This window comes from Dermacentor albipictus, chromosome 7 (genome assembly GCF_038994185.2).
Source record: "Dermacentor albipictus isolate Rhodes 1998 colony chromosome 7, USDA_Dalb.pri_finalv2, whole genome shotgun sequence".
In the NCBI taxonomy this organism is placed as follows: domain Eukaryota; kingdom Metazoa; phylum Arthropoda; class Arachnida; order Ixodida; family Ixodidae; genus Dermacentor; species Dermacentor albipictus.
The window spans coordinates 88,071,194-88,098,785 of record NC_091827.1 but is presented as its reverse complement, the minus strand read 5'-3'; the positions used below and the strand labels follow the sequence as shown (position 1 = coordinate 88,098,785).

The 27,592-nt window shown below is 48.2% G+C and overlaps 1 protein-coding gene across 3 annotated transcripts in view; it reads right to left on the bottom strand.

Moving 5' to 3' along the window:
- LOC135899688 (transient receptor potential cation channel subfamily M member-like 2) overlaps positions 1-16,971 on the bottom strand; it is a 157,548-nt gene extending 140,577 nt beyond the window's left edge. For all 3 annotated transcript variants that reach the window (XM_065429019.1, XM_065429017.1, XM_065429020.1), the window contains exons 1-2: positions 16,856-16,971; positions 5,995-6,087 (exon numbers count right to left, since the gene is read on the bottom strand). In XM_065429019.1, coding sequence (XP_065285091.1) covers positions 5,995-6,087; positions 16,856-16,921 — 159 coding nt within the window. In that variant the 5' untranslated portion in view covers positions 16,922-16,971. The remainder of the gene's footprint in view (positions 1-5,994; positions 6,088-16,855) is intronic.
- Between the last annotated feature and the right edge of the window lie 10,621 nt (positions 16,972-27,592).

Genomic DNA, 27,592 nt, shown 5'->3' with positions numbered 1-27,592 from the left:
AAGACACCGCCAGGACCTGGTTCGAGAATCGAGAAGCCACTTTAACGACATGGGACCTGTTCCGAGGCGGCTTCTTACGAACGTTTACAAGCGTCGTACGAAAAGAGCGAGCCCAAGCACTACTAGAAACCAGAGTGCAGCTGCCAAACGAGACGATCGCGATCTTCACGGAGGAGATGGCCCGTCTTTTCCGGCACGCCGACCCGGAAATGTCAGAGGAGAAAAAAGACCGCTTCCTGATGCGGGGCGTCAAGCAAGAACTTCTCGCAGGACTTATTCGTCACCCGCCGAAGACCGTAGCTGAGTTTTCTGCAGAGGCATCGACGATAGAGAAAACTCCGGAGATGCGCACCCGGCAATATAACCGCCAGGGGCTCACGCCGCAGTACGCCATCCAAGGACTGGATTCCGGCGACCTTCAGGAGACCATCAGGGCCATTGTGCGCGAAGAACTGCGCAAGGTCGTGCCTTCGTCGCAGCCCCAAGTGGCTTCGATCGCCGACATCGTAACTGCAACGCCAGACAAAGAACCACCGACCTCGACGTACTTCTAGACGGCCACGCAGTCACTGCCTTAGTCGACACAGGGGCCGATTACTCTGTAATGAGTGGACACATCGCCGCCCAGTTAAAGAAGGTTAAGACTGCATGGGAGGGTCCCCAAATTCGGACCGCTGGAGGACACCTCATTACGCCAACTGGAATCTGCACGGCAAGAATTACCGTTCATGACCGGACTTACCCTGCCACCTTCGTTATCCTGCAACAGTGTTCGCGAGACGTCATTTTCGGCATGGACTTCCTGAACCAACACGGCGCAATCATTGACCTGAAATCGAAGTCGATAACGCTGTCGGAAGATCGAGCGATACCACCGGAGAGCTCTAGTAGTCACCGTGCCTTAAGTGTGCTCGAAAGTCAAGTCAGCATCCCGCCTCGCTCCAGCATTGTCATTTCCGTAAGCACCAAAACGCCTGCCGACGTAGAAGGCGTCATCGAGGGTGACCAACATCTACTGCTAGGTAAAGGCAAGGCGCAGAAGACCAGGACCTAGGAAGAAGAACACAAACGACAAGACGGGCGCCCGTCTTGTCGTTTGTGTTCTTCTTCCTAAGTCCTGGTCTTCTGCGCCTTGCCTTTACCTACTTCAAGCATGAACCAACTAGCCCAAGCAAGAGGTTTACTTGTCTACTGCTAGACCGTGAAATTCGCGTCGCAAGAGGGATCGCTCGACTGCATGGAGGGAAAACTGAAGTGTTGCTGACAAACTTCAGCCAGGAGTTCAAGCACATCAACAAGGGCACGACGATCGCGTACATCGGAGAAATTCTGGAAACCAGTAATGCGTTTGTCCTCTCAGATTCCGCCGCATCTACCCCGACGACCATGGTTCCCGAACCAGACTACGACATTAACCCAAATCTCTCCGTGATTAAGCAACAGCAGCTCAAAAGTCTGCTCCAACGATACAAAGGCTGCTTTTCGACGTCTTCGAGGATTCGACAAACACCAGTCGCCAAGCATCGCATAATAACCGAGGAAAGCGCTCGACCACTCCGCCAGAGCCCTTACCGAGTTTCGCCGCGAGAACGTGAAGCTATAAGACAACAAGTCGACGAAATGCTGCGCGACGATATCATCCAGCCGTCGAAAAGCCCGTGGGCATCCCCTGTTGTCTTGGTGAAGAAAAAGGACGGCACCTTACGTTTCTGCGCCGATTATTGTCGACTGAACAAAATCACAAAGAAGGATGTATACCCCCTACCACGGATAGACGACGCATTGGATCGGCTCTGTAACGCTAAATACTTCTCGTCGATGGACCTCAAGTCTGGCTACTGGCAAATAGAAGTCGACGAGAGAGATCGCGAAAAGACTGCCTTCATCACGCCAGACGGCCTCTACGCATTCAAGGTCATGCCATTCGGACTCTGCTCGGCGCCTGCAACATTCCAGCGCGTCATGGACACGGTGTTAGCAGGATTGAAGTGGCAGACCTGTCTTGTTTACTTGGGTGACGTCGTCGTCTTTGCCGAAAATTTAGACGATCACCTTAGGCGGCTTGCGACAGTACTAGAGGCCATCAAGTCATCAGGGCTCACTCTGAAGCCAGAAAAGTGCCGCGTCGCTTACGATGAGCTTCTATTCCTAGGCCACGTCATCAGCAAGTCTGGAGTTCGCCCCGACCCACAGAAGACAGCTGCCATTGCAAAGTTCCCGCAGCCCATCGACAAGAAGGCAGTGCGTAGATTTCTTGGCATGTGTGCCTACTACAGGCGATTTGGCAAGGGCTTTTAACGTATCGCTGAGCCGCTGACACAGCTAACTAAATCTGACATCGAGTTCAAGTGGGAAACGCCGCAGGCCGACGCATTTCAAGAACTCAAACGACGCATGCAGTCGCCGCCCGTACTTGCGCACTTCGACGAGCACGCCGATACCGAAATCCACACTGACGCCAGTAGCCTAGGCCTCGGTGCCGTGCTAGTCCAGAGAAAAGATGGTCATGAACACGTGATAGCTTACGCTAGCCGGTCGTTGTCAAAAGCGGAAGGCAATTATTCTGCAACCGAAAAGGAATGCCTCGCAATCGTTTGGGCTACAGCGAAATTTCGCCCGTAACTATATGGCAGGCCAGTTAAAGTCGTCAGCGACCATCACGCTTTGCGTTGGCTAGCGAATTTAAAGGATCCTTCAGGACGGCTGGCGCGGTGGAGCCTAAGACTGCAAGAATATGATATCACTGTAACCTATAAGTCCGGACGAAAACACTCTGATGCCGATTGCCTATCACGCGCCCCCATTGACTCGCCGCCGCAAGATGACGAAGATGACGACGCCTTCCTCGGCATTTTATGCACAGAAGACTCCGCTGAACAGCAGCGAGCAGACCCGGAGTTGAAAAACCTCATCGAGTATTTGGAAGGGCACATCGACGTTGTCCCTAGGGCATTTAAGCGAGGATTATCTTCGTTCTCGCTTCAAAACAACCTACTCGTAAAGAAGAACTTCTCACCAGTGCGCGCCAACTACCTTCTTGTTGTCCCGTCAGGACTGCGTCCAGAAGTATTGCACGCCTTACACGACGATCCAACCGCTGGGCACCTTGGATTCTCTCGGACGCTGTCGACGATACAGGACAGGTATTATAGGCCGATTGGCTCGATTGGCTGTAGTAATCCGGCTGGTCTTGTCGGTGGTGTCTTGCGTCGCTGACAGTCTCGGCATGTTCCGTCACCCGTTATGTCAGAACATGCCGAGACTGTCAGCGACGCAAGACACCACCGACAAGACCAGCCGGATTACTACAGCCAATCGAGCCTCCTTGCCGACCATTCCAGCAGATCGGGGTGGACTTGTTGGGACCCTTTCCGACGTCAACAACCGGAAATAAGTGGATCGTCGTGGCGACGGACTACCTCACCCGCTTCGTTGAAACTAAAGCACTGCCGAAAAGTAGCGCCGCCGAAGTAGCGAAATTCTTTGTCGAAAACATCCTGCTGCGCCATGGCGCCCCAGAAGTCCTCATCACCGACAGAGGAACGGCCTTTACATCGGAGCTCACCCAGGCCATTCTGCAATACAGTCAGACAAGGCACAGGAGGACAAGTGCCTACCACCCACAGACGAATGGTCTTACGGAGGGGCTGAATAAGACCCTCGCCGACATGCTGGCAATGTATGTCGACGTCGAACACAAGACCTGGGATGCCGTCCTGCCGTACGTAACATTCGCTTACAACACGGCGGTGCAGGAAACAACGCAGATGACGCCGTTCAAGTTGGTTTACGGCAGGAACCCGACGACGACGCTCGACGCCATGCTGCCGCACGTAACCGACGAAGAGAATCTTGACGTCGCTACCTATCTCCAGCGCGCCGAAGAAGCCCGACAGCTCGCCCGCCTGCGAATCAAGAACCAGCAGAGGACCGACAGCCGACACTACAACCTACAAGGACGCTTCGTCGAGTACCAGCCCGGCGACCGTGTTTGGGTATGGACCCCGATACGCCGACGAGGACTGAGTGAGAAACTATTGCGACGCTATTTCGGACCCTACAAGGTCATCCGACGTATTGGCGCACTGGACTATGAGGTCGTGCCAGACGGCTTTTCGCATTCACAGCGACGTCGCGCACGACCTGAAGTGGTCCACGTGGTGCGTCTTAAACCATTTTACGGACGCTAACAAACTTTCCTTATTTTGCTTTTTTCTTTGCTATGAGTGCTTACTTATTACTTTCGTTTGGTTGCAGCATCGGGTTGCTATTTAAGAGGGGGGTATTGACAGGTGTACTCGTCTTTATCGGGCGACAAGTTTTGCCGCCGAACAAATGTTATCGCACAGCGCGGGACGCGCCTGCATGTATCCGAAGTTTCTGGAAAGTTATCGATGCTTCTATCCGCTGTCTGTTGTCGCCGAACGTTGTGTTATCTGATTTCATCGCTTGACACGAATGGTGTCGAACTTTGTAGAAGGCATGCGGGTCCCAACGATTAGTCTGGAACATTCGATGACTACTATATCAAAGCCGACGCGCTTGACCCGCTGATCAGATTTTCGACGATCGCCGAGCGTGTTCGCCGCTATCGTTGTGCTATAAGTGTAGCCTGTTTTGTGGGCACAGGTTCGCCCAATAAAAGTTAGTTTGTCGTTCACAGTATTGCTACTGTGTTCTTTGACGTCACGACCACGTGACAATATCGTTGGCCAACATCTGCAGAAGCGACAAGAAGGCGCGACAAGAACTGAGCGTCCTAGTTTGCCACTCTGAACATGCGCATCCGCGAGACACAATCGGGATCGTTCTACTATATTTCCTTCCTAATTCAAGTGCTCAAACCTTAGGTGACTGTTGCAGCTTGAAGCGCTGATAAACCACCTGGTCACGTGCAATTAGTTGCTGCGATAACTAACTAAATTACAGTGAGCTTTACGGAGCAGAAAAAGTAACAGATCATTTATAACACTACCAAAAATGTAATTGATTACAAGGAACTGGACAGCTTAGAATATCGTTTGCAACCAAACGTAAACGCATTACGTACGTACTCAAATAGCGCTGTCCTAACTACAGATGCCCCGAGCGTTATTGGGTTGCTGTGGTTTACGTGTGCTATTGTAACCTACGTTATATGGCAAGTTTAACGTTCTTAATGTTTACCCACGCTAAGAAATAGCGACGTCCAACATGGAGGCATCCATATCTCCCCCCACGGTCTCCCACTTCAGCGTCAATTCTCGTGATGGCTACGCCCTCATACTCACTGATCGCCAATTACTGTTGAAACGAGCTTTCGCTTCCTCTAAACCCACCTGAAACGTTAGTTATCAGTGCATAGTGCGTCAAATCTCTCAAATTGTTCGGCGATTCCGGCGTCCGTAGGCCTAATGAGACGTATCCACATAGCAGCAGCAGGATGATTGCTAAGAAATTGACTTGGCTTGGATACGTTCGGCACGAGGCAGCAGAGATCCCCTGCTGTTTAACGCCTTCCTTATACGTTTGCGTTCCCGAACGGCAAACTAAATGCCTTGAAGCGATGCGTAGCGTAACGTCCCGCAAAGGTGCTTGCGTTTAACGTACGTAAGAGGTTAAAATCTTTCCTTAAACTGTCTATTAACGACATGCAATTCATCATGCACGTGCCACAGCACCTGCAGGGTTTAGTAATCCAGATTCACATCCTTAGCTCATTATGCTGTCTCTTAAGACTTATTTATGGCTGTCTGTAGCAATGCTACAGATGTTGAATACTTCGTAGGCAACAATTTTAATACTACTCCGCCAGGTCTTTGTACGCAAAGCACCATGTTCACGTGCAAAACACGCTTGGCGCTTGCTTTTTTGTGTAGGCCTTTTTTTATATGAAAAACATTCCACGTACCCAAATGCCATCCTGGTATGGTGCTTACTGGCGTAAGAGAAGTTCAAGCAAAAAAAAAAAGGCAAGCTATGCACAGGCTGTTGTGCTTGTGTCGCTGCTCTTACCTCTGGCTCGAACATGAAGTTCTTCCAGAAGTGGATGGTCCCTTTGCCGCAAAGGTACCGGGACGCAGGTTCGTCAACCGTGGCTGACTGCAGCTGCAAGCAGGAAAACACCCATGAGAATAGCCCACGAATGGAAATGAAACTTACTCCACAAACTAATGATTGATGGATATTGTTTCTTGGCGCAAGGGCCAGAAATGGCCAAAGAGCGCCATGACATTTGGTGATGGATGGCAATGAGTATCGGTGAATATGTCGGTGATCGAGTAAAAGCAGTAAATGGTGTAAAATATGTACTTATTAAAATAATGTCAATGAAAAGTGAGTCCTTTGGTTGTAAAAGTACGTTGAGAACGATAAGACACTAAAACATGTTAATTTATAGCAGCACCAGTGCCTCTACAGAGCCCTTCAGTGCAAGGGCTGCGAGGCATGTGCTCTGTGAGTGATTTCATTGCAGCTACAGCCTCTAGGCAGAGGCTGTGCTACAAATAGCCTGGCCAAATAATGTCTATGGTATTTGTTTCTTCTAAGAACTTGAGAACTAGTTTAAAATTAAATAGAGGTTCATTGCCTAAAAAGAAGACTGGGTGTAAAGGTACATTATGATGGTACAAGAAAGGGAAGAACTTTTTTCTCTCCATTTCTAATAATGGGCACTGAACGAGAACATGAAGGACTGTAAGTCTACTGCCACACCTAGTGCATGTTGGAGGGTCAGTTCCAGTAAGAATGTACGAATGGGTGCTATAGGTATGCCCAATTCTTAATCTACAGAGCAGTACTTCCTGGTGTCTTGTTTTTTTCTCAGAGATCCAGTTGCCTATCTTTGGTTTAATTAGGTGTAGTTTGTTGGATACCTGAGTGTCCCATTGCCTTTGCCAATATTTCCGTAGTTTATATTGTAAGAAAGGCTTAAGATCTGTGTAAGGTACAGGTATATTGAGGTCTTCATCACAAAAAGCTACAGATGTAGCCCTTTCGTCAGCAGCTACGTTGCCCTCTAGGCCTCTATGGCCAGGCACCCAACAAAGAACAATTGTTTGGTTCGACATGTAGGCTGAGCATAGAAGGTTGTAGACCTGATTAAGGATAGGGTTATTGTGTTTTCGTAGATTTGATATCCCACTAACAACGCTTAATGAATCTGTGAATATGACAGCCTTTATTATACCTGTTTGTTTTATATGTTTCACAGCAGAGAGAATCGCGTATGCCTCTGCTGTGAAAATGCTGGTGTTTGGATTTAGTGCACCGGACGTTGAGAATGACGGTCCGAGAGCTGCATAGGCTACACCATAAGTAGACTTTGAAGCGTCTGTATAAAACTCCGCGCAAGAGTACTTTGCCTGGAGTTCGAGGAAATGTGAACGTATCTGTACCTCAGGCGCATGTTTTGTTAATGCGACGAAAGACATATCACATTGGATATTCTGCCATTCCCAAGGTGGTGCAATGTTAGTGGGAGTCATTAGGACTATTTCTCGATGTTGAATAGCAGTTTCATGAGCCAGTTGTTCTAAGCGCACAGATAGAGGAGGTCGAACAGATGGGCGGTTATGGTAAAGTCTTGCAGAAGATAAGTCATGTATAGTTAAATAACACGGATGTTCGTTATTCGATTTACATTTTAAAAAGTAGGAGAAGGTTAGATACGTTCTGCGCAGATGTAACGACCATTCGTTCGCCTCCACATACAGACTTTCCACAGGACTTGTCCTAAATGCGCCTGTTGCCAGCCGTATGCCTAGATTGTGGACTGGGTCGAGAGTTCTGAGAGCACTATCCGATGCGGATTGGTACACCACGGCTCCATAGTCGAGGCGTGATCGTACAAGGCTCCTATATAGGCTAAGCAAACACCTCCTGTCACTGCCCCAGTTTGTTCGAGAAAGTAGCTTCAGCAGGTTCATTGTCTTCAGGCACTTCGCTTTGAGATATTTCAAGTGCGGAATAAAATTAAGTTTTGTGTCTAAGATGATGCCTAAAAATTTGTGTTCAAGGCTGACCGACAGTCGTTGTCCATTAAGGTGAATAGTGGGTCCTGGTGATATGCCTCTCTTGTTTGAGAAAAGAACACATGTGCTTTTCTGAGGGTTAAATTTAAAACCATTTTCTTCTGACCACTTTGAGAGTTTGTTTAGGCCGAGCTGTAGCTGCCTCTCGCAGATGCTAAGATTGCACGATCTAAAAGCTATCTGTACATCGTCTACATAGACCGAGTAAAAGAGTGTGCGAGGTATGACGGTGTGTAAGGAGTTCATTTTCACAATAAAGAGAGTACAGCTCAGCACTCCACCCTGCGGTACACCTGTCTCCTGTACGAATGATCGTGACTCCACATTGCCAACTCTGACACGAAACGTTCTGTCAGACAGGTAGCTTTCAATAATGGTCAGCAGGTTGCCACGTATACCCATTCCAGAAAGATCCCGAAGGATCCCAAAGCGCCACGTAGTGTCATACGCCTTTTCCATATCAAGGAATACAGATACGACAAGCTGTTTGTGGATAAAGGCTTCACGGATGTACATTTCCATGCGGACAAGCTGGTCTGTCGTCGACCTACCTTCCCTGAAACCGCATTGGTATGGGTCTAATATTTTGTTGGTTTCCAGATAGTGGAGCAAGCGTTTATTCACCATCTTTTCAAAGAGTTTGCACAGGCAGCTTGTCAACGCTATCGGCCTATAACTGTTTGCCAAGGAGGGGTCCTTACCCTGTTTCAGAATGGGAATTATAATGGCCTCTTTCCAGACAGAGGGAATCTGGCCGGAAGACCATATACCATTGTAAAGGAAAAGAAGTGTTCTTTGTGTTTCAGATGGCAGGTGTTTTAGCATTTCATATATTATACGGTCAGAGCCTGGGGCAGATTTGTTGCAGTCGTTTAGTGCTGCTTGAAGCTCTGCTATGCTAAATGGTCTATTGTATACCTCAGATTTTGCACTTTTTCGTACTAATTGCTGCCGTTCTATTCGTGTTTTTTGTGTTTGAAATGTGTCAGAGTAGTGCGACGAACTGGATATGCGTTCAAAATGTGCGCCTAGAAAGTTCGCCTGGTCTTCCATGCTATTTCCCTGTGTATTTACTAAAGGTAGCGAGTAGGGTTGTCGACCTTGTATTCTGTGCACTCTATTCCAGACCTTTGTCTCATCCGTGTAAGAGTTAATTCCTGATATATATTTCTGCCAACTCTCTCTTCTTGCTTGTCGGCGCGTTCTCCTTCCCTGAGATTTCACATGCTTGAAATTAACAAGGTTTTCTGCCGTCGGAGAATCGCGGAGCAACCCCCATGCTTTGTTCTGCTTTTTACGCGCGTTACGACACTCCTCGTTCCACCACGGAACACGACGCTTGTTAGATGACCCCTTTGTTTCTGGGATACATTTGGTTGCGGCATCTATCAGAAAAATAGTGAAGTATTCAACCGCAACTTCCAGGCTTAGAGCACTGATGTCAGCCCACGATATCAGAGTAATTTTTTGGAATTGTTCCCAGTCAGCTGAATCAGTTTTCCACCGAGGAAACTGTGGGAAACATTCATTCATCTTCGGTGTGGACAGAACTATCGGGAAATGGTCGCTCCCGTATGGATTTCTAATAACACTCCATTTAAGATCAGGTAAAAGGGTGGGAGATGCAATACTGAGGTCTATAGAGGAATAGGTTTTATGTGCAGTATTATAATATGTAGGTGCCTTACTATTCAAAAGACATGCACCAGAAGAGAAAAGAAACTGTTCAATCAGTCGACCTCGCACATCGCAATGAGAGTCACCCCATAAATTGCTGTGTGCATTTAAATCTCCTAGAACCAAATAAGGTTGAGGTAATTGATCTATTAATGTATGGAACTCATGTTTATGGAGCTGATAATGCGGGGGTATGTACAGAGAGCAGATGGTAATAAGTTTGTTTAGAAGTATGGCTCGAACGGCCACTGCCTCTAGGGGCGTGTGTAGTTGTAGATGTTGGCACGCTATACCTTTGTCGAGTATAATGGCTACACCACCAGATGATGCGATGGCATCATCACGATCTTTACGAAAAATAACATAATGACGAAGAAAGTTAGTGTGTTTAGATTTAAGATGGGTTTCCTGTACACACATCACTTTTGGAGTGAGTTCGTAGAGAAGTTCTTGAACATCATCAAGGTTTCTGAGGAGACCTCTGACGTTCCACTGGATAATTAGCGTGTCCATAATGAAGTTAATTTGGTGCTGTGTGTACGGAAATAGAAGTTATGCCTTAGACTATAGAGCCCTTTCGAGGCCCTGTAACGGGAGTTTTGCCCTTTCTGGAGCGTTCGAGTGAACCTCGCCGCTCCTTAGGCGCTTGGCGCCCCTGGAGGATAGGTGTAGTGTCCATTGCCTCTTGTGAGGCGCCGGACACCTGCTCTTGCGAGCGAGAAGTCACCAGGGAGAGTCTCGCCTTGGAGGGCAAGACCCCTGCGCCCACCAGCCCGGAGGTCGATGGGGTTCCCTGGGGGATTTGGCTGCGCCGGCCGTTGCCAGCGCTGGAAGGGACCTGGGAGGTTGAGGCAGCCTCAGCTGCGCCCACCTTCGGGGTCGATGGCCCCTTTTCCTCGGTTGGCGGAGCAGCGCTAGCTGCAACCACCGTGGGGGCAGATGGCGTAACTGCCGACTCACTGCGTGTGGGTCGGACAGTCGCCGGAGGCCGTTGTGACGCTGCCCCCTGACGCGCCACATCGGCAAAGGTTTTCTTGGGCAGGTATGATACCCGCCTCCGTGCCTCCTTGAAAGTTATGTTTTCCTTTACTTTGATTGTAACGATTTCCTTTTCTTTTTTCCAAGAAGGGCACGACCGCGAGTACGCGGCGTGCTCACCATCACAATTAACACAATGTGGAGTGTTCTGGCACGTTTCAGAGGAATGTTCTTTGTCACTGCACTTGGCACAAGTCAGCCGGCCTCGACAGTTCTGTGAACTGTGGCCGAAACGTTGGCACTTAAAGCATCTGAGAGGGTTGGGAACGTATGGTCGAACCCGAAGTTTGATATAACCGGCCTCGATGGACTCGGGAAGGACACTTGAGCCGAACGTGAGTATCAGGTGTTTCGTGTTGATCTCTTTTCCATCTCGCCTTATCTTAATTCGTTTAACATTTACAACATTCTGGTCACTGAAGCCCTCCAAGAGTTCAGCCTCAGTGAGCTCCATCAAGTCATCATCAGAGACAACACCACGGGTGGTGTTCATGGTGCGGTGCGGGGTTATAATTATTTGGGTTTCCCCAAATGACACTAATGTTGACAATTTTTCATATTGTTTGTGATCGCGGAGCTCCAGGAGGAGGTCACCGCTAGCCATCCTCGACGCCTTATATCCTGGACCAAAAACTTCGGTAAGGGACTTCGATACAAGAAATGGAGAAATTGTTCGCACTGGTTTAGCTGGTGTTTCAGAATGGATAACGTGGAAACGAGGGAAAGATTCTTTTTGCCGACCAAAAAATTTGAATACTTCATCGGTGCGCCCTCTTTTCTGAGGGCGATCAGGGAGTGTAGGGAAGGAGGTAGCCATAAACATATGTGAGATTTCGGCAGTAACGCCAGCCACCCACCGTGGAGTCCTACAAGGGGACGCTGCAGGACCTGTGAAACACGGCCTGCAAACGCCAGCTGTACATTACTACTATAACCAAATATGAAATAACCAAGGTTGGCTATCCACACAGGGTTAACCCTTGCCGCCAGGAAAAAAAGAAGTAAAAAGAAGAGAGCAGGAGACAGGAAAGGTGGAAAGTAAGAGAAAGACGAAGGTAATAGGGAGAGAGAGACAGGAAAAGGCAACTACCGATTTCCCCCGGGTGGGTCAGTCCGGGGGTGCCGTCTATGTGAAGCAGAGGCCAAAGAGGTGTGTTGCCTCCGCCGGGGGGCCTTAAAGGTCCAAGCACCCAGCATCGGCTCAACCCCCAGGATCCCCCTTTCCCCAGACACGGCTAAGCCGCGCACGGCTACACGCGGGAGGGTCCAACCCTCGTGTGCTCGGGTACGTGGTGGCGCAACACACCAAACGCCTGCTTACGCAGACGCCCCTGCGGGGACAAACTAATGAAGCATTTCGGCTACCGCAAATAACACATAACACCTAGCGCCATAAAGGAATACTGATAAAGCTTTTAAAAAACTTTTTAACACTACCGCACCTCGAAACACTAGAATAGTGGCAAAACGACTCTGCCAAGAACTTGGGTTGGCCCGAGACAAGTTCTTGATAGTACTGCTTTAGCTAAAGTATAACAAAAATTACGTGCCTCAGACCTCTTCTGTCCAATGGAGCACAAATTGATTACCTTATAACGTGTCAAGCTGAGAACAATGCACCCTACATCGTTTGTCAAATACGATAATGGTTATCCGACAGTCACCGCCTGTACATGGCAATTTTCGAAATAGCCATCCCATACGCACTTACGGCTCCACCCAACGTATTGCTGATTATTAAGAGCAGAGTCTTGCTTGAAGAGGTCTTCTCTGAATACATGCGTATGAAGAAATCATTTTCATGTGAGTAACATTGTTTGGGAACGTCACCCAGTTTGCGGCATGTTTGTCTGTCCCCGTCGAACCTCTTTCTCCCCAAGTTCGGCCACCGGGCAATCAATGGTGTAATTTCTAAATTATCAGGTTGCTTTTGTGAGGGAACTATGTTCGAAACAAACCACCGGACAAGTTTTGTGCACGGGTTATGTGCAACTCGGTATGTGCCACTGTTGAATGAGGAAAAAAAAATAACCGAAGAGTACGATACTTCCTAAGGCGAAATTTAAGCGCAGCTGCATACGTCTTCATTTCGCGATATATTGGCTTGTGCGGACAATCTGGCTTCTGCGGCACGTTTCAAAGGGAGCGAAGTGTAGCGCGACTGCCTCCCTAATCGGGAGATCGCGAGGCAGCGCGTGGATGATGCGTGTGGGCGCGATTCACAGCACCCGCCGCAAACAGACTTCCGCTAATGAAGCGATTTGTTTTCATATGCAGGGTGTCCCAACTATCATGCACCAAGATTTAAGATATATGCAGATGTCACCTAGCTGGACAGAACCAAGGTAATGTTGTTCGCCGTCGCTTGGGGATAGAATGTTTTTTTTTGCATACCACCTAATTATATATAAGTTTTGATTCATGAATGAACTTAACTGTAATTAGACAATAAAAGTCAGTGAGAGAATTGTAGAGAAACTTTAAAAAATGCTTGCTCTCCCGTAATCAGTAGCTGTAAGCGTGAAATGGCAACCGGCAAAGCAGATTTGTTGATGATACTAGGCACAATCTTAAAACGGGTGTTGCGCATGTTCGCAATGGCACACCCCACCACACCACAATGCACCACGCCATACTCTGCACTGGTCCATATGGACGCTCCCAGCTAGAAGAAAACCGGTTGAGGACGGCTCTTTAAGCAGCGAAAGAAGCCAGAGACCGAGCGCACTGACCAGCTACAAGATCCTGAACGATGCACGACCAAACGTCTCACCAAATCTCTATTCCTGCTCCATGATCTTGACGCAAGAGGTCACGTGGTGGGCCGCCAGCGAGCAAAGGGCTTGCTTCCCAGAGCTATAGCAGAGTTTTCGTTTGCCAAGGCTGGCTACGCGACGTAGTGCTCTCTCCTAGCTTTTAACGCGATAGCGTTAAAGAGCTCGTGTCGCAGAAAAGCCGGTGTCGTCGGCGTCGGTGGCGTTGGCCGTGAGCGATAAATCCCAGCAGGCATTTCATGAATAAAAAACAACTTGCAAGATGGACTGGGTGGGGATCGAACCAGGGTCTCGGGAGTGTGAGACGGAGACACTACCACTCAGCTACGAGATTTTTTTTCTTTATTACACTCAGCCACGAGTTCGATGCTTCAAAGCGGTACAAAAGCGCATCTAGTGAATGCGGTGTTGCCTTAGAAAGGCTCAGGCGTGCGTCGCTTGCTCAGGCGCACCTTTCGTTGCCACGCCGAACGCTGCGTTGCTCGACGCTCACCGCGTCCGATGCGGGGCGCGTAGTCGCTGTGCCGTAGCCCATTGTCTTACACCACTTGGCGGGTCGACGGGAACGCTGTCGCCTTCCACTCTTGAAGGCGAAGCTAAAGCGTCCTCCAATTTTTTCCTTCCTCCATGAAGGCACAGTCAAGGCGGTTTTTAAAGATTTGGGAAAAGCAGTGCATCAGGCGCATCTGGCGTCATGCCACGCCCGATGCAGCAAATTAAATTTCCCAGAATTGAAGTGTATGTTGCCCTGTATCCGTTGTATCCACCTTTTGAACGTCGCCTATTGGCAATGAAAATAAACCTTCAGCGTACTGCAAGTTACATCTTGTATGATATTGTGAACAAACATTACGAAGAACCCGGAAGCAATATTTTTGGTAACTTGTTTGGGCGGTAAATAGTGCATGTAATGCGATCCTGTACAAAGTGTCAAGGGGGATCTCGCTTTATTCTCGCAACTTGTCCGGATGTTCTCGTTTCGGTTCCCGGATAACGGCTCTGGCTTTTGGCTCAATGTCACTCGAAATTCGCCGAAAACGGGAGCTAAAAACATTTTATGCTTAAAAACTCCCGGTAGAGCTTTTTGTTGCTCAACGCAAAACTAGAGCGGTTGCTTGGGCAAGTTGGTAATTCATGATAAAAATGACGTACAGCGCGAAGGCTAAGGACTGCGAGAGACGACGTACACTGCGCTGACTTCCAACAACATTTTGTTGCGTTGCCACATCGTGTGTATATATGCAAGAGGAGGCACGCGCAGAAAATGAAAGGCAGTCACAAGGGGTGTCCTAACAGCAAGTCACAGTACTAAGAACATGGTCACTTGAAAAAACGAACATTCTGATTTCTGTTTGTTGAGATACAAGACAACAAGACAGATACTAGACAAATACGAGACACATACAAGCCTTGTATCTATGAATCTTGTATACATGACGTGTTTAGGGCGTGGCAATCATCCTCATCATCATTATTATCATCATCATCAGCCTGTTTACGCCCACTGCAGGGCAAAGGCCTCTCCCATACTTCTCCAACAACCCTGGTCATGCACTAATTGTGGCCATGTTGTCCCTGCAAACTTCATCTCATCCGCCCACCTAAATTTCTGCCGCCCCCTGCTACGCTTCCCTTCCCTTGGAATCCAGTCCGTAACCCTTAATGACCATCTGTTATCTTCCCTCCTCATTACATGTCCAGCCCATGCCCATATCTTTTTCTTGATTTCAACTAAGATGTCATTAACTCGCGTTTGTTCCCTCACCCAATCTGCTCTTTTCTTATCCCTTAACGTTACACCCATCATTCTTCTTTCCATGGCTCGTTGCGTCGTCCTCAATTTAAGTAGAACCATTTTCGTAAGCCTCCAGGTTTCTGCCCCGTACGTGAGTACTGGTAAGACAAAGCTGTTATACACTTTTCTCTTGAGGGATAATGGGAACCTGCTGTTCACGATTTGAGAATGCCTGCCAAACGCACCCCAGCCTATTCTTATTCTTCTGATCATTTCAGTATCATGATCCGGTTCCGCGGTCACTACCTGTCCGTGGCAATATGTGTCCGTAAATTCCTTCAATGCTAATCGCATTAACGTTGACAGTCAACCTGAGATAATTTCTGCCGGATTTCTTTCTAAGCATCCACGCACAGATTTACGTACCGTTTCTTGCATTCAAAAGGAAACGTTATAATCTACCACCTGGAGTCACCACGTTATTTACTGCTTCCAATTTCTACCAAAATTCTTGAAAATCCGGACTTTATTAAAACTAATTAATAATGTGTACAACTTTATTTCAGCAATAAGAAACGAGATCGTAATTATGCGAACTGAACCTACTGACGCAACCAAACCAAGAAGAATTTACATGTTATATCTAAAATCTACTCCTATCCTTCAGTACACATTTTACGAAATCCGCGTAATGTTTTAACAACGTCAGGTAAAATGATTTCGTAATCAAATTCAGTGACAAGTTTAGCGAAGTAACAGCAGTAACTGAAGAGCAATAGCCGTTTTTTTTATGCATAGTTACTGTTATCCAAAATTCTGCTATCCAAATTTATGTGCTTTTCATTTATTTTATTTTTTACACTTCCGGCATTACGAGTCATTTTTGTAAATCTTTAAAAAGCTAAATGAAGATTGTGCTTCGCACAGTTCGCATGATTTTGATTTCGTTCTGACGTTCGAGAATTAGATCAAATCGTTTTAGCGCTTCTGTATCGAGTACTCTGTACGTTTTCTATACGTGTACTTCAATAGGGGAAACCGCAGTTGGCCTCATGATAAAACTTCCTCTTTTAATCGCTTCCTACAGTCCATAGCTTGATTCCCTGAAACCAGGTTCGTGTTCTCGAGCAATCACTTTCGCATAAAAGTTTTTGTCAGTATTGCGAAATTACGCGTGACTAACGCTGCTGGCATAGGCGTCTACGAACATTACACTTGCTGTCGTAGCGCAGCTGGGACAGTGCCACGAACGCTATCGCCCGCAGACGCGGAACGCTTCCGGCGCTATTCGAGCAACATCTCGCGAAACTGAAAGCAACTGCGAATTCATCCCGCACCACAGAGCATTGAGAAGGCGTCCTTCGTGACGGCACCTCCGAGGTCCGCTGGGCACTGATCCGACGGGCAAGGCCGGGCCGTCGCCGAAGACGCCACAGGAGCTCTGGCCGAGAGGCCCCTTCCCAATTTCCGCTTAGCTGTCAATAAACACGTTTTCATCCCCACCCGAAATTGATAGCCCGAGAATATCGCCCCTGAGCGACGAGCGTGCCCGATCGTGGTATTGCCTTCGCTCAGTCTGCTCTGTTCGCACGCTAAGGGCCGTGAGTCGGCACGCTCACCGTGTGCTCGGCGACGGAGCTCTTGGGGTTGTGCGCCGTGGACGAGGAGTCGGACTTGGCCGCCATGATTCTTCCTCGGGACCAGCAGAGTGAACCGCGTTCGAACGCGCAGGGGCCTGATGATGATGATGATGATAGCCTCATATTATGGCTCATACCCACACTGGGGGATTGGCCAAGAATTGCGTGCTGAAACGTTCACCTATTTTTTTGAAGTGCCACTTATTCGATGATAAAAATATATATATATATAACGAAAGAGAGATAAGAAAACATACAAAAACCAATAAAATACAAGACAAAAGTTAAAAATTTATTCGTTTTGTTGACGTTATGTAACTGCAAACGGCATCAAATACGTCCCTGTGGCTGACCCCTATAACTGACGCACCGAAAGATAGTATGGTTTCTGGTGATAACATTAACCCTAATTTTGCGAACGGAAGTTCTAGATGTCTTTTTCTTAACAATTTGTATCGTCGACATGCCAAAAAATAATGATCTAGTGATTCTGTTTCTTGACAGTATGGACACAGAGGTGATAGCGTCAGACCAGTCCTCCTCTTCTTCTTCTGAACCGCGTACGAACGCGCGCCCGCTTCTCCAGGGGAGACCTCTTCATTCTCCTCTCGTTTTTAGCCGGCGCCATGTTTGCTGTTTGTGGTATGCCCAAAATGAATGTAGCCTTTAGTATTACTTGGGCTTGTATAACGGGCTTTGGTATTATAAGAGTCCCTAATAGTTTTTTTCTCGTCCCGAAACATCAATGGGAGAGCTTGATATGCCTCTGGTGGTAGCCGCGACATGACACAGCGTCGTTTGGAGCGCATTCAGCCATCGGCGCGCATTTCAGCAACTTGCACACGTATTTCAGCGAGCTGAGCAGCGTTTTCTGCAGGGCCCTATAACGTAAATCTATTCCTATCTGTTTTTATACTAATTTCCTAACGTCAAATTTACGTAACTGCCAACGCAAGCACCGGGCGGTCACCCGTAGCGTTGTGTTAATAGCCCAATCAAACGCTCTCCTCGTTTGTAGGAGTGCACTTTTGTTTGCTTTAAAAACGAATAAAGTTGCCTGCATTGAGCGGCTTTTCTTATCTAATTGGCTCACAAGAGGCGAGGAACTCTTCTCAAGTGGAGAGGGCTTCGATGGGTCCGAGCCAGCGCAGCGAAAATAGATAAACCGATGAGCAGGGTGGTGCTGGCGTCTGACATTGGTCCACTACAGCTTTCTTTGCTTGAGGTATGGTACGGTATGGCAAAAATTTGTTGAAGTCCTGCTGGTGCTGGTGTGCCCACACCGCGAGAACAGCAGTCAAGGTGATGCCCCAGAACCGCTACAAGAGATCGAAGAAACGTGGGAGGCAATGCTAAAGGCACAGAGCCTGGAAGATCAGCGAACTCTGGTGGACCGGGCCCGGGCTGCGGCATTAGCCAACGGCTTTCTGGACTAAGAGAGCCGCCCACCTAGGGCGAAGAAAGAACACTTTCTCGCTGTTTCACACAATAAACATTTATTCCTCCTCCTCATGCAGATGGTGAGTCTTCACGAAGCGGGCCGCTCCCACGTGAGAACCGGAAGGCCAAGCCTATCGGCCTCATCGTGGGCTTGCTGGACAGCCCAGAGTTGGTCAGCCAGAAAAGGGCGGCGGAGAACCGCCTCCCATCTGGCCGAGCTGTTATGGATTATAGAACGTTACCGGGCACACCGTCAGAGCAAGAGCTTTAACGTGGCTATTTCTCCACCATCGGGGCAAGTACCATCGGTGTAAGTGTCCGGACAGATTTTATGTAAAAACGACGGATTTGGATACGTATTCGTTTGTAGTAGACGGTGCGTTAGCACTTGAGCTCTATTGAGCCGCGGATGAGGAACAAAGTAGGTTCTACGGCTGAGATAGTAGTGCTTAGTAATCTCGTTGTAGGTGCAGGGCATGTCTGGTTTAGGTGCCTGTTTGAAAGTCGTGGCGAGTTCAACAGAAAGTTAAGAACCTGTAAAACGGATCCTCAGCCAAAAAGAGTTGGCAGAGCGATGTCGTATACGTGCCGAAAGGGCTCGATAACGTTATACGGCCACGGAAAAAGTTTTATTGTGCCCAATTCAACTCATGCTCCCCGGAAGGTGCTAGTAGCCAGTGCCTGAGCCATCGACAGGTAGTATCTTTTATTCCTTTCGGAACGGGGCAGCCTCCGGCTATTAGAGCAAAAATCATTTTTGTTCGGCATATTAATGCATCTTTAATGCGTACACGTCACTTTGACGTGGTGAATTTTCGCGGCTTTGTGATGTCGCGTGACAGACAGGCGAAGTGGGCGCAGCCCGAAAACTTTTGACCAGTAGTAGATGGCTAATGGCAAGAAAGCGTCGAATCAGAAATAATGTTTCATTTGTTCGGCCTAATGATGCATAATCACTGTGCACATATTTGAGATGGGAAGTTTCCGTGGTTTTCGTGACATCGCGTGGCAGACAGGTGAAGTGGGGGTGGCCCGAAAATTTTTTGACCAATCATGAAGGGCTGATTGCTGAATGGGAATAGAAAAGTTTGGAATAGCTTTACGTTATAGTGCCCCTGAATACTGCATAAGGACGCAAGAGAAGGGGTGCATTATTGCGAATGCCTCTAACCGCACAATGACTTAAAACTCTTGGAGACAACATAAATGTGGGGATTCCTGTCTAATTATTAATAACTATAAGATGTGACCAAGCAAAAGTACATTCCTTGAGACTTCACTAAGGCAGGCATCATATGCAGCAACTGTTTCCTAACAGGACACCGATGCAACATGTAATAATTGAGTGATTCATACATCTTTATTGTGGTCCTAGAAGTTAGTAAATTAAACGAATGTGTGGTTGATCATAGTCAGACGAATGCATAAATTCTTTCGCGTTTTCCCGCAGCACCGCAATAGTAAATGTTGCACAGCTCGCTGGAATGCGCGTGCAAGTTAGCCTCCCCCCGATGATGTCTAAGTATCCTCTAAAAAACGCCGTGCCACATTGCGGATACCTCAGGAGTTATATCAAGCTTTCCCATAGAAGTTTCGTAACCACAGGAAAATATATTAAAGGACAGTGTTAAAATTAGATAGGGTTTTGGCAGCAGCAGCGTCCACGGAATCTACGCCCTAAAACCACTACTAAACTTTTACAGAGCTATGCGCACGGAAGGATCAACGCTACGACATGTGTGGGTTTCACGCATGTTCCATCGGCGCAACTGAGCTGCTGCATCCTACCTGGTGTTGCTGGCTTCCATGACATGGGCAGCTTACGTGGATGGCACGTGTGATACATTGCCGCATCACCGCTCGTGGATACACCCGCTGTCTGCTGGCGCTGCAGCCATCGGCTATATATTGGCGTCATCCGGCTGCGCAGGGCATATTGGCTGCAGCAGTGGCCACGGAACCTACGCCCTAAAACCACTACTGTAATTTTACAGGTCTGTGCATCTTGCACGTTCTATTTTGATTTCCTCTTGCTGGTACTGCTGCTGCCAAAGTTTGTTCTCATGTCTGATGTCACGAAGTGCTCCAGCTGCGAAGAGCAGTTGGATAAGCTCAGTGATACCGTATCCTGTAGTGTGTGCGAGGGTGTATACCACGCTGGCAATTGTGCAGGCGTTTCTGAGGCGACATTGAAATCGAAGGGCGAGATATGCCGCAACAACTGGAAATGTCAACAATGTAGAGCAGAAAAATCCCGCACAGAAAAAGTTGAAAAGACGGAAGTGCCTAACCTACAGGCTGTTTGGTCTATGCTTACAAACATGAATGAAAAACTCGATGTGTTATCGCCTCTAAAAGAGACAATAGGTGGCATTCAAACTGCAGTTCAGTTCATGTCTGATAAGATGACTGAGTTGTTATCCCGTACGGAGCAGAATGAACGTGACATGAAGCATTGGAGGATAAGAATCGTAAAACTTGAGAAAAAAGACCAAAAGCTTGAAAGTCCTGCGCTTCAGCTCAATGACATCGAACGGCGAAATAGACGACAGAATATTGAATGTCATGGCATTGCAAAAACAAACCACGAAAACCTGTTAGCTAAAATGAATGGACTAGCCGCCAAGAATGAGCTGCCACCACTATCCGAGAACGATGTGTGCACTGTTCATCGATTGCCGTCAAAGAAGGATAAGATTCCTGGTATCATCTGCCGATTCACGAATCAAAAGATCAGGGATCTGTGGTGGTCCAAAAGGCGTCTACACAGCAGTACCAATGAATAAATACGGATCTTTGAAAACGTGACCAATCGAAATCGGGAAATTTGAGGGACGTGATGGAATGGGCGAAGAGTGCAGGGTATAAGTATGTCTGGCACAAGAATGGCAAAATTCTTATCTGAAAGACTGACGGCGCGAACGCAACTGCTGTATCTAAGGCAAGTGAGCTTGGTAGGCTGGTTTGAGCCATGTTGGGTTTTTATTTCCGACCCTTTAGCTAACAATGGTTCCCGTCTCGGATACATATTGCTACGTGAAACTAAAGCCGAATACTAGTTACAATTTATTTACAGGGAAGCTCACAGAGGCCAAAATGGCGACGCTATATCAAACGGGCACACACGCCGTCTTCGTCCTCCTCAGTGCAGCCACATTGTGGCGGTTGTTCCGTAGCATCACCCCCGGCTGTAGAAGCACCATCCCGGTGCTTAATCTACACATCCGCGGTGAAAGGTGTGTAGTATGGCTTCAGTCTTGCCACATGAACGATGTCACTTGCAGCTGATGATGACGCTGAGAGATCGGCGGGGATGATTTCATACGTGACATCGGTCACTTGTCGTACCACACGGTAAGGGCTAGTGTAGCGCGACAGCAGCTTTTCGGAAAGGCCCGCACGTCGAACGGGTGACCAGAGAAGCACCAGAGAACCCGGAGAAAAGTGCACGTAACGATGGTGGCAATCATAGAGGCATCGCTGATGCTCCTGTGAGGCCTCGAGACGGGTGCGGGCGAGCTGGCGCGCGTGGTCGGTGTGTGCGATCGCGTCGCGGGCGTATTCAGTGGCGGAACGTGTGGCCGAGGGCAGCAAAGTGTCCAAGGGCAACACGGTTTCTCGGCCATATAGTAGATAGAATGGTGAATAGCCGGCGGTGTCGTGACGCGATGAATTATACCCGAACGTCACATATGGTAAGTGAAGACCCCAGTCGTGGTGGTCGGTCGCAACGTACTTCGAAAGCCTGTCGGTGATGGTCCGGTTGAGGCGCTCCGTGAGGCCGTTGGTCTGTGGGTGGTAGGGCGTGCTGAACTTGTGCTTTGCCGAGCAGGAGCGGAGGATGTCTTCGACGACTGCCGACAGAAAGCTGCGGCCACGGTCAGTGAGTAATCGGCGCGGAGCACCGTGCACTAAAATGATGTCGTAGAGCAGAAAGTCAGCAACGTCAGTAGCGCAACTTCCCGGGAGGGCTCTGGTGATTGCGTACCGCGTAGCATAATCGGCAGCGACGGCGACCCATTTATTTCCGGAGCCCGAGAGAGGAAATGGTCCAAGAAGGTCTAGACCAACACGGAAAAAGGGTTCGGGTGGAATGTCGATCGGCTGGAGACATCCAGCTGGAGGTGTGGAGGGCTTCTTCCGGCGCTGACAGGGCTCACAAGTGGCAACGTAGCGCCGCACGGAGCGGGAGAGACCCGGCCAAAAGAATTGACGGCGTACACGGTCGTATGTGCGCGAGACGCCCAAGTGTCCAGCCAAGGGAGCATCCTGAAGTTGCTGGAGGACAGTGGAACGCAGGTGCGATGGAATGACGAGCAGAAGGTCAAGGCCATGTGGATCGAAACTGCGGCGGTATAATGCCCCTTCTTTAAGGAGAAACATCCGGAGAGAGGCGCGCCAGGTGTTGACTCCAGACGGTCGATGAGGGCTCGTAATGAAGGATCGCGCCGTTGCTCGTTGCCGATTTGAAGCAACTGGGACACAGAGAAAACGCAAGCGATGGCGTCCGCATCAGCCGGTTCGTCGACGGGGTAGCGGGACAAACAATCGGCATCCTGGTGCAAGCGTCCACTCTTATATACAACGGAGAAGGTATACTCTAGCAGGCGTAACGCCCAGCTAGCGAGTCGTCCCGTGGGATCCTCGAGCGAGGATAGCTAGCAGAGAGCGTGGTGATCAGTGATAACACAGAAGGGGCGTCCGTACAAGTATGGACGAAATTTCGCAACAGCCCATATAAGAGCGAGGCACTCGCGCTCTGTGATTGAATAATTGCGCTCGGCGGGTGATAGAAGTCGGCTGGCATAGGCTATAACGCGATCATGTCCACGCTGGCGCTGTGCTAACACTGCTCCTATGCCGTGACCACTGGCATCAGTTCGAACTCCCGTTGAGGCAGACGGGTCAAAGTGGGCCAATATTGGAGGCGTGCTAAGGAGAGTAGTTAGCTGCGAAAAATATGCGGCATGGTCAGGACCCCAACAAAAAGGGGCGTCTTTCTTCAAGAGGTCGGTAAGGGGACGTGCGATGGTCGCAAAATCTTTCACAAAGCGTCGGAAATAAGAGCACAGCCCTACAAAACTACGAACGACCTTGGTAGACTTCGGAACAGGAAAATCCGTAACGGCGCGAATTTTGTCCGGATCGGGTCGCACGCCTCTGGCATCTACGAGGTGTCCAAGGACGGCGATTTGGCGGTGAGCGAAATGACATTTTGACGAGTTAAACTGGAGACCGGCGCGGCGGAACACATCAAGAATCCCTCAAAGACGGTCCAGATGCGTGTCTAATGTGGACGAATAAACGATGACGTCGTCCAGATAGCACAAACAGGTGGACCACTTGAACCTCTGAAGCAAAGAGTCCATCATTCGTTCGAAGGTGGCGGGCGCATTACAGAAACCGAAAGGCATCACCTTGAACTGATAAAGGCCGTCAGGGGTAACAAATGCAGTCTTCTCGCGGTCCATGTCATCGACGGATATCTGCCAGTAGCCGGACCGTAAGTCGATAGAAGAAAAATAGGTGGCACCGTACAGGAAGTCTAGAGCGTCATCGATACGTGATGATGATGATGTGTGGTGTTTTGTGGCGCAAGGGCCAGGTTTGGCCAAAGAGCGCCATGACAAGTGGTGATGTTGACGATGTATTGTGGAAGATGTGACTTGGCTGTAAAGTGGCCTAAAAATAGTGGCTGTAGAGTGCGTAAAATCTACTTGCTATAAAATTATGGCGATGGATAATGACGAATACTATGAACATTAAAATCCATCGTAAAAGAATGATGCATTGTTTAAAATATGAGAGATGTTAAATTGCTTACAGCACTACTGCCTCGCCAGAGCCCTTGAACCACAAGGGCCTAGAAACATGTGCTATTAGAAGTAATTATCGCAGCGGCATCCTCTGGAGAGAGGAAGCGCTACGAACGTGTGTTGCTAATAACATGCAATACAACATCTTTCAAAAAACCTAGGACGGTGTTGGTGTCAAAGAGTGGTTCTGGACTAAGTAACATAACAGGATGAAGGGGGATGTGCTGCCGGTATGCTAAGAGAAAATGTTTCCTTCTTTCAGATTCGGCTTCCCGACACTCCAGTAGGACGTGGAGGACGGTCAGCCTCTCCCCGCATCTACCACAGGTTGGAGGCTCGTTTCCCGTGAGTAAAAAGTTATGTGTGCCAAAAGTGTGTCCTTTTCTTAGACGGCAGAATAGGACATCTGTCCGGCGGGATTTTGTTACAGGAGGCCAGAAACCTAATTGTGGCTTTATTACATGCAGTTTATTATTTATTCTTCGTCCCACATGCGTTGCCAGTGGTTTCGTAGTTTCCTTCTTAAGAAAGGCTTCAGGTCTGTGACAGGGACCGAAGCAGTAGGATTAACTGCATGCAATGAAATTGATGTGGCCATCTGGTCGGCTAGAACGTTTCCCTCGATGCCCCTATGTCCAGGCACCCAGCATATAATCACATGTTGGTTAGATATATATGCTTTACACAGTGCGGAGTAGAGTTCATTAAATACTAGATTTTTGTGATTACAGAAAGATATCAAGGCCTTCACAACACTGAGGGAGTCCGTATATATAACTGATTTCTGGAGTTGTGATTTATTTATATGTTTTACGGCCGACAGCAGTGCGTAGGCCTCAGCCGTAAAGATACTAGTTTCCGGATGCAGTACGTCGGATTCCGAGAAGGATGGACCGACGGCTGCATAGGACACCCCGTCGTGTGACTTAGATGCGTCTGTGTAGAACTCCGTGCAGGAGTATTTGTGCTGGAGTTTGTGACTTGTGCTGGAGTTTGTGACTTCCACGAAAGATATATCGCATTGTATGAGCTGCCACTCCCAAGGAGGTAGCAGCTTGGCTGGATGCATTAGGCGAAGCTCGAGGAGTGGAACGTGCATTTCTTCACTAAGCTCCCTCACACGCAACGAGAAAGGCTGTCTTACGGATGATGATGATGATATGTGGTGTTTAATGGCGCAAGGGCCAGGTTTGGCCAAAGAGCGCCATGACAAGTGGTGATGTTGACGATGTATTATGGAGATGTGACTTGGCTGTAAAGTGGCCTAAAAAATTGTCGCTGTAAAGTGCGTATAATCTACGTGCTATAAAATTATGGCGATGACTAATGACGAATACTCTAAACACTAAAATCCATCGTAGAATAATGATGCAAAATATAAAATATATAAGATGGTAAAATTACTTTGAGCACTGCTGCCTCGCCTGAGCCCTTGAACCACAAGGGCCTAGAGGCATGTGCTATTCAAAATAATGATCACAGCGACATCCTCTGAAGAGAGGAAGCGCTACGAACATGTGGGGCTAAAAACATGCAAAACAACATCTTTCAGAAAACTTAAGACTGCGTTAGTGTCAAATAGAGGTTCCGGGCCGAGTAACATAACAGGATGAAGGGGGATGCGCTGCCGGTATGCTAAGGGAAAATGCTTCTTTCTTTCATGTTCGGCTTCCCGACACTCCAGGAGGACGTGGAGGACGGTCAGCCTCTCACCGCATCTACCGCAGGTTGGAGGCTCGTTTCCCGTGAGTAAAAAGTTATGTGTGCCAAAAGTGTGTCCTATTCTTAGCCGACAGAATAGGACATCTGTCCGGCGGGATTTTGTTACAGGAGGCCAGAAACCTAATTGTGGCTTTATTACATGCAGTTTATTATTTATTTCTTCGTCCCACATACGTTGCCAGTGGCTTCGCAGTTTCCTTCTTAAGAAAGGCTTCAGGTCTGTGACAGGGACCGAAGCAGTAGGATTATCTGCATGCAATGAGATTGATGTGGCCATCTGGTCAGCTAGAACGTTTCCCTCGATGCCCCTATGTCCAGGCACCCAGCATATGATCACATGTTGGTTAGATATATATGATTTGCACAGTGCGGAGTAAAGTTCAATAACTACTGGATTTTTATGATTACAGAAAGACATCAAGGCCTTCACAACACTGAGGGAGTCCGTATATATCACTGATTTCGGGAGTTGTGATTTGTTTATACGCTTTACGGCCGAGAGCAGTGCGTAGGCCTCAGCCGTAAAGATGCTAGTTTCCGGGTGCAGTACGTCGGATTCCGAGAAGGATGGACCGACGGCTGCATAGGACACCCCGTCGTGTGACTTTGATGCGTCTGTGTAGAACTCCGTGCAGGAGTATTTGTGCTGGAGTTCCCGGAAATGCATCTTGATTTCAATCTCTGGAGCATGCTTTGTGACTTTCACGAAAGATATATCACATTGTATGAGCTGCCACTCCCAAGGAGGTAGCAGCTTGGCTGGATGCATTAGGCGAAGCTCGAGGAGTGGAACGTGCATTTCTTCACTAAGCTCCCTCACACGCAGCGAGAAAGGCTGTCTTACGGAGGGACGATTGCGAAAGAGTGTAGCATATGTCATGTCATGAATGGTATTAAAACAGGGATGTTGAGGATTTGAGTGGACTTTCAGAAAATATGTATGGCTGATGTATGTTCTCTGGATATGAAGAGACCACTCATTCGATTCTGCATATAAACTTTGTATGGGACTCGTTCTGAATGCGCCAGTGGCCAGACGGATTCCTAGATGGTGGACCGGATCTAGCATCTTTAGCGCGCTCGGGGCTGCAGAATGATAGATCACGGCACCATAGTCTAGTCGTGATCGAATGAGGCTCTTATAGATATTCATTAGACACTTTCTGTCACTACCCCACGTAGTCTGGGATAGAAGTTTGATTATGTTCATTGTTTTCAGACATTTGTCTTTAAGATATTTAATGTGGGGCACGAAAGTGAGTCTGTAGTCAAGGATGACACCTAGGAATTTGTGCTCTTTGCTGATAGGTATTCGTTGTCCACACAGTTCTAAGGAAGGTTCCGGAGCCAGGCCTCTCTTTCTTGTAAAAAGAACGCAAGAGCTTTTGTTAGGATTGATCTTAAATCCATTCTTGTCTGCCCACACTGAGACTTTATTCAGGCCATGCTGTACCTGTCTCTCGCAGACTGCGAGGTTACAAGATTTGAAAGCTATTTGAATGTCGTCCACGTAAACAGAGTAAAACATGGCGGGTGGTAAGGATGCACGAAGCGTGTTCATCTTCACGATAAAAAGCGTGCAGCTGAGCACGCCTCCTTGGGGTACGCCCGTTTCTTGGGTAAAAGGGCGTGAGAGTGCATTGCCGACTTTTACCCGGAAGGTACGGTTTGACAGATAGCTTTTTATTATATTAAACATATTACCGTGGATGCCCATTTCTGACAAGTCTCTTAGGAT